The sequence below is a fragment of the Propithecus coquereli genome, unplaced genomic scaffold (genome assembly GCF_000956105.1).
Source record: "Propithecus coquereli isolate 6110/MARCELLA unplaced genomic scaffold, Pcoq_1.0 Scaffold213, whole genome shotgun sequence".
In the NCBI taxonomy this organism is placed as follows: domain Eukaryota; kingdom Metazoa; phylum Chordata; class Mammalia; order Primates; family Indriidae; genus Propithecus; species Propithecus coquereli.
In genome coordinates, this window is record NW_012146412.1 from 1,285,845 (window position 1) to 1,293,426 (window position 7,582).

General features: G+C 37.8%; 2 protein-coding genes across 2 annotated transcripts in view; one reads left to right on the forward strand and one right to left on the reverse strand.

Annotated features, from left to right (window-relative positions):
• The window catches only part of RPL9 (ribosomal protein L9), a 3,842-nt gene extending 2,159 nt beyond the window's left edge, over positions 1–1,683 (forward strand). Inside the window, exons 5-8 of the mRNA XM_012644469.1 lie at positions 1–55; positions 897–977; positions 1,203–1,319; positions 1,601–1,683. Coding sequence (XP_012499923.1) covers positions 1–55; positions 897–977; positions 1,203–1,309 — 243 coding nt within the window. The 3' untranslated portion in view covers positions 1,310–1,319; positions 1,601–1,683. The remainder of the gene's footprint in view (positions 56–896; positions 978–1,202; positions 1,320–1,600) is intronic.
• Positions 1,684–5,032: 3,349 nt separating this feature from the next.
• The window catches only part of KLB (klotho beta), a 26,705-nt gene continuing 24,155 nt past the window's right edge, over positions 5,033–7,582 (reverse strand). The window contains exon 5 of the mRNA XM_012644489.1: positions 5,033–5,661. Within this exon, the coding sequence (XP_012499943.1) occupies positions 5,279–5,661 (383 nt within the window). The 3' untranslated portion in view covers positions 5,033–5,278. The remainder of the gene's footprint in view (positions 5,662–7,582) is intronic.

The following is a 7,582-nucleotide window of genomic DNA, read 5'->3' on the forward strand; positions in this document are numbered from 1 at the left end:
GAAATACGAAATTTCTTAGGTGAAAAATACATCCGCAGGGTTCGGATGAGGCCAGGTACGTGCATACCCTCAGATACTTCAGAAATTTTTTCTTCATACCTCTGGAGGCTGGTTTTTTGAGTTAGCTATGAGTGAAACTAGATTTATTTCAGAATTTTCTCTTTTGATTACTCTTTTAATAGTTCTTGGTTAAGGGTTTCTGTCATTATTGGGATTCCTGACGGGTTACACATTGGAGTAGTTTGCAGAGCACAGTAGCTGCATTTTTACTTCTAATTTACAAAAAATATATATGATTGTATATTTTGGGGGTACATGTGAGGTGATGTTTCATTACATGTATCCATTGTGGAATAGCCAAATCAGGCTAATGAACATATTCATCTCCTCACTTAATTTCTTTGTGGTGAGAACATTTAAAATCCAAAGGAAAGACCATTTGAATAGTGGTAAATAGCCTAGGTTTAAAGTTCAGCTCTCATTCTCTACCTTGGGTGAATTGCCTCCCTGTAGCTTTTTTTTTACTCATTTGTAAAATTGGGAACTTCTCATGAGTAAATGAGTTAAATTTGGAAAATACTTACAACAGTGCTTGCCTAATACATAGTAAACACTAAAAGACTTGGTACAAGGCTTTGAACAACTGAACTTCACTGTCTCATTACCTTATTTGAATCACTGACAGAGTCAGTAACTGCTGTGGGACTATGGGTCATTCAGGCAGGGACACAAATGAGATACTGGCTAAGTCAGATCCTGTAAACCAAAATCTCAAGAGAAGGTTCAGTTGGTACATGGAATTTTAAATGGCGTAAATTACTCACCCCTTGAATTTGAATGTTTTTTACACAGATCTAACTTTATGTTAATACTATAAATGCCCTCGCACTTTTTAGGTGTTGCTTGTTCAGTATCTCAAGCACAGAAAGATGAGTTGATCCTTGAAGGAAATGACATTGAGCTTGTTTCAAATTCAGGTTTGTATGTTTACTATGTCTAATCAGCAAAATTTTGTCTAAGTCTTGTAGTTGAATACATGGTATTTTACTCATTTTGTTTGATTAGCTTTTTAAATTGTGGGAATTAAAAAGCTGTCAAAGATATTCTCAGACTTTAAGTGTAGCATATATTTAATCAAGTACTTTCTTTTCAAAATGGATTTGGCTGATGTAGTAATTACCTTATCTTTTCCACCCCTGTAGCTGCTTTGATTCAGCAAGCCACAACAGTTAAAAACAAGGATATCAGAAAATTTTTGGATGGTATCTATGTCTCTGAAAAAGGAACAGTTCAGCAGGCTGACGAATAAGATCTAAGAGGTAGGTTCTTGTAGCGTCTATAAGTTTTTTACTGCTATAGTTGAGACTCTTAATTTACTTAAGGACTTAAAAGTGGAGTTTACCAAAAAATGGAGAGTTGGGATCTAGAACACAGTAAATTTGGCAAAATAAGAGACAGCATTGCATATGTTTTACTATGTACAGTTTACTGTGAGCCAGTAAATCATAATCCTAAAGTATGTTTTAAATTATTTAGAAAAGTACTTTTCTAGGCAAGGGCATCGATGGAGATTTACAGATATTTTCATTTCTTTTTACAGTTGTCCAGCCGCATGAAGATGACACATGATTACTAAGATGTATTTGTAATTTTGATGATGCAATAAAAGACCTATTGGTTTGGGACTTTTCCTTAAACCGATTATCCTTTTTAACTACTTGGCAAGTATGATAGTTCAGGAATAAACTCTAGTGAACTAAGAACAATGCAGAAGGAATAGAACAGGAATTTTTCAGGCAAAGTTTAATGTTCAATCTTAATTTCTCATCTAGTGCATGAGGTAAGCCTGGTGAATACCTTCAAAAGTATAAGGTATGTTCAGAGTCTTTATCAGAGACATTAAGCAACCAGTTGGAATGTATGGATCTTACTTAGCTCTTGAGTCAGGCGCACCAAATGAATATATGATACTGAGGAGTTAATCTGTTTGATGACTATATGGTTAGCTTTTTAAGAAGTTTGAGCGAAATGATTTGCTTAGAAATATCTGAGGTGGGCTTGTAGGCATTGAATGGGGTTTTAGGTGAACTAAGATTACTTATGAATAATTGGTAAAGTTAGAAAATATGGGTTCATTATACTATTCCACTTAGTTTTTTAATTTTTCAGAATGGAGAAAATGAAACACTGTATATTTCACCTGGATTGTTGTAATTGCCTTTTAACTGGTCCCCTCTGCTCCCCCGTCTATTTTCAGCATCTGCCAGGGTGCCTTTTTTTTTAAACATAGCACTCCAAATCCTGCAACAGTTTTAAAGTTGTCACTTCTTAACTTTTCTAACTTCTGCACAGTAGCTGAACTGACTTTCAGTACCTCCTCAGTACCAAGCACTGTCGTCGTAAATCTTCAAGTTGTCTTTTCGCTTTGGAAGGCTTTCAGCTGAGCCGTGTGGCTAACTTGCTCAAGTTCAGGTCTGTCTGCAGTGAAGTCTACTTTGACTGCCCTTCAAGTGGCACTGCTCACCCCATCCTGTCATCTCCTTATCCTCCTCCACTTGTTTTTGTCCATAGCATTTGTAATCTGCTATTCACGGTTTCCTTTATTCTGTATGTATTATATGCAGTATTTTTTTTTCCTGCTCAAATGTAACCTTCATGAGGATGAGGATACAGTCTTGTGTGCTGTTTGTTATATTCCAAGTACCTAGAGTAATGGTACATAGCTATTTGCTGAGTAGGTGGTTCCCAGATTGCTGGGGACTTAGTAATAGCAATGGGACTGGAAAGGAGATGTTTTGGAAGGTATTGAAAGAATTTCAAAATAATTTCTTTTGAGGGAGAAATTTCTAAGTGGCAGTATTATAGTGGGGTAGAGATGTTAATATTGAGAGTGTCAGTATATGGGTACATGTGGCTGCTGTGGGAGTAAATAAGTTTTCTCTTGAGAATAGAGCAGAGTGGTGTGCTATGTGTGACCTTCGCAGTCTAACTTAGTTGTAGCTAAAGAGTGATTTCCATTTAATAACTTGGGTATGGTAAATGAATCTTAATTGTCCACCAGGAAAGACTTTTTCATTGTCTTCTGTGTCTCCTAGGGATGAGCACTTGTGTGTTATTTTCCCAACTTTGAGGTGTAAGTGTCCAGATTTTACCCAGAAGTAACTTAAGTAGGCACACAGCTAGGCAGAAGGGGGAGGGGAAGACAGTGTTGGGCAGAGCCCAGTTGCAGTGCCAAGCCCATTCCCATTCCACAGTTCTTGGAATCTACTAGATTATTAGTTGAATATAAATAATCAGCATGAACTAGTGAATTGGAATAAATTACACTGAAAATTAAATATTTAATCACAATCCACTGGCCTCATTTTCTAGAGGTTTTTTTAAACTGTTGTAGAGACCAGAAAGCAAGACCTAAAAGGTTAATCCCAACCAAAAGGATAACCAAAAGGTTATTCCTACTGCCTTTCTTCTTTAAGACCTTCATGTTAAAGATAGGTTAATAAGTTGCCCGGTCCACACTAAGAACTTTCACTGGAGCTCTTGGGTCTGGCTGACGCTGGGGAAATAACCTACACAGTTAACATAATAAAGCAGAATTGATCAGGTGTAATTATGCATAGCTTTAGGCACATAGTTTCTTCAAAGGGAAATATTAAAAATGCCTTGCAAAGTATACCTCAGAACTCCCAAGGTTAGTGTAGTGAGTGGAGTGGGGGCAAGGAGAAAAGGCATAAAGGAAAAACAAGCAAAGTTTTACTATTTGAATTTGGCAGGCCAAATAGCAAACTGATTTCCCATCACTTTTGCATTTGCTTGAATTTTTTTAAAATTATGTCTTTACAGTATCTTTGAAACCTTGTTCATTATCCATTAGAATCTCAATTATATGCTAAATTTGGCTTCTGACATAAGTGGGCCTAGAATACAATTGCAGTTTAGAGTAGTTCCTACTAAGGCTTTATAACGGAACAACTTTCCTTTGACTCCTTTAGAGACAGTATCTTGCTCCAGGCTGGAGTGCAGTGGCGTTGATCAGCTCCCCGCAATCTTGAACTGGCCTCAAGTGATCCTCTGGCCTTGTTCTTACCAAAGGACTGGATTATAGGCAACTGGCCTCCTTTGACTCTTAAAAGTCAATCTCGGTGGAGGTGGGGGTGGGGTGGAGGTGGGGGCAGACAGCCACTGTTTACTGTGTGTAATGTGTGGTTGAAATGTTAACTAACCTAAAGAATAGGTATAAATGGGTACTTGCTCAAGTTTTCTCTACCAATATTTAGAATACACTGGGCAAGTCAGTATATAAAATAAAAATTTTAACTCATTCAGACTATCCACATTCTGAATTGCATCCAAAGAGTCACAGTTGCTAGGTCCAGATACAGCTGCATTCTACATCTTGGGAGGTGCCTGTATGCTTGTGGCATCAGAACAGTGAAGTTACTCAGGGAAGAGAGCAAGTCTTAAGGAATGATGCCCTTTGGCTGACTGTTACAACAACCAATAAACTTTACATCTTTTTAGAATGCTTAGCTTTCCTGAGTGTGCCAAATCTTGTCTTCGCAAAAATCAGGAGGAATGATGTCGATTTGTCTAAAGGGGAAGTCGCTGTACTGTGAGGTTGAGTGACTTCCTTGTCTTCATAGACAGTTGAGTCGAGATCTCCTTAATCCTGTGATCTGTCCATGAGATGAGTTTTGGAAATTATGTTACTTTATTTCAAATCAGATCTTATAGTAAGAGATCACAAAATTAGATGTTTAAGTGGGAATTTTTATTTCTGTTGAGAAAAACGAAGGGACTGATGCACTTAAGACTCTGTGCTGTAACTGGCTACAGATAAGCATTAACCCTACTGTGTTTTTTCTTTTCCTTTGAGAACCACCCTGACCTAAAAGGGAAAAGCACCTTGTTAGAAGTGACAGAATATATTATTACTCACTATCTAAAGAGTTTAAAATTCCTGTTACAGAGTCTACAAAACAAAGCTTTGTTTCTAAAAAATAATTTATTTTACCATAAGTAGCTATTGGCATTTAGACAAAGCTAGAGAAGATGATGGAAAACAGCTCATCAAACTTCAAGAAGCAATGGATTCACTGGTGTCAACACCTGAGGGAAAATTCGTTTAAACCACACAGCAGAGACATGGATTGTCATCACTTTGGTTACCACTCTCTCTCAAACTGTCTCTACAATACAGGTATATCTCCTGTGAGTTACCAGTATAGCGAACTGGAGTGAATTTTTAAACTGTCATGCAGACAAAAATAAGACCGGTTTAGCTAAGAACTCTCTTGCGGCCTTTCTTTAATGGTATGTGTTGTAAGTTCTTTGCTTTCCAAAATTTTCTTTTTTGCTTATGAAAAATGGTAATTGATAAAAGAACCAGGGTGGAGAAGAAGCAGCAACCCAAGAATATCAGCGGTTTTCTCTGCACAAGGAATAAGCAGACAGTGCACTCTTTGTTTCTTTGAGTCTCAGTGCACGTAGGACTGCCGTTCTCAGAAGGGAAGCCGCTGTTGCTGATCAGTTTGTTGTAAAACTGTATTGAGGACTTAGCTTTAAAATCAGATGAAAAGAATCCAAATCTGGGTTTAGATTTTTCTTCAGTCAGTTTGAATGCATAATAGCCTTTGATTTTGACTTTATCAATCAGGTATGCTGAAAAACATCAGAAATGAACATTATTAATCACAAATGGACTATGAAATACCTTTGAATAAAAATTTAGTTTTCACTGAAACAAGCTATAGTTATGCCCATAGAAATATAGTGATTGTTAAAGGGTCTTTGGATGTTTATTATTTTATGATCCATGTAAAGAAGATGAAAATGTGTTAATTTAAGTCTAAAACGAAATTTGAAGTACAACTGATGCATAAATAATCCAAAATTGGAGAAAAAATTGAATTTAAGAACCAGAGCCATGAGGGTAAAAGTACTTGTCACTTTCATTCAAAGAGTCACATGCAGAAATATCTTGCCTGTTTGGCCTTATTCTGAACATCAGATGTGCTCTTGTTGCCCAGTAACCACACTTGGTTTCTCTTAGTCACTCACTGTCCTGGTAAGCTGTTTGACACTCTCTCTCCCTTCTCAAACTTCTAGCATCTCCTCTGTCATGTTTGTTTTGAGGTGATATCCTTGCTTCCTACTTCACTGAAAAATTGAAGCACTCGTTTGTTTTCTGTCTCCCACAATCATATCTGCCCACCTCCTGACACCTGCACCTTCATTCCTTTTATTATGGATGACTCCACCTACGAGTTTTTTCTTTCTCCTCAAGGACATTGCGCTATCTGCTCTCTTTTTTTCTCATGGATTAATTTTTCCTCCTGGATCACTTCCATATAAAGATCCTATAACTTCTGGTCTCTTAATGAAACCAAAAACCTCCCTTGATTGCACATCCCCCTCCAGCTGTCCTTTACAGCATTGGCTCCTGGTTAGTCTTTTTTCTGGTTTCCATCTCTGACCTCTGAGCTTGTTCTCTTAGTGATTTCGTCCAGCTTTATTATTTTAAATACCATCCATTTGCTCTTGACTTCCAAATTTTTATCTCAGCCCTAGACCTATCCTGAAACGGAGACTCTTCTATCCATTAGCCTGCTTGACATCTCTGGATATCTAATAGACATCTCAAACTTAACCTGTTCCTACAACAGTCTCCCCCAACCTGGTGCATGGCCACTTCATCATTTTAATTGCTCAAGCCAAAACCTTGGCATCATTCTTGACTCCTTCTCACGCTCCACATCCAGTCCTGTTGGCTTTACCTCCAAAATACATCCATTCTCACCATCTCCACTCTTAACCTGATCCAAGCTACCATCATCTCTTGCCTATACTACTGCGACTCTCCTTGTTTCTGTTTTTGCTCCTTGCAATGTGTTCACAAAAGAGCAGCCAGTGATTCTTTCTAAAGGTAAGTTAGACCATGTCACCTGTTTAAAACCTTCCAGTGCCCTCCTAGCCTCCACAGAACTTTTTACCTCTGGCACACTGTGTCTTAAATGTTGATTCTTACCCTGCAAAAATAAAGGGTCCATAAGGACACCTATCTTTATTTTGTTCAGTGGTGATAGAGTGCCCAGAAAAGTTTTCATCCATATTAGGTGCTCAGTGAATTATTTGTCAAATGAATAAACATCCAGGGTCTTTTTGTTGCTTCAGCAAATCTATCGTGAGCACCCAGCTACTTGGGAGGCTGAGGCAGGAGGATTGCTTGAACCCAGGAGTTCAAGGTTGCAGTGAGCTATGATTGCAACACTGTTCTCCAGCGTGGGTGACAGACCCTTTCTCTGAAAAAAATAAAAACACTTGACCCAATAATTACATATTGGGCAATTGATCCTACAGAGATCAGAAATGAGGACAAAGATTTCTGTACAAAGATACCTATTTTTTAGTAGCAAAAACTTAAAAACCTAAACATGAAACATTAGAGAGATGGTTAAGTACATGAAGATATGTCCATATATATGGTGGAATATTAAGCCTCCATTAAAATGGTTTACAAGGAATTTTTTTTTTTTTTGAGCCAGAGTCTCACTCTTTTGCCCGGGCTAGAGTGAGTGCCGTG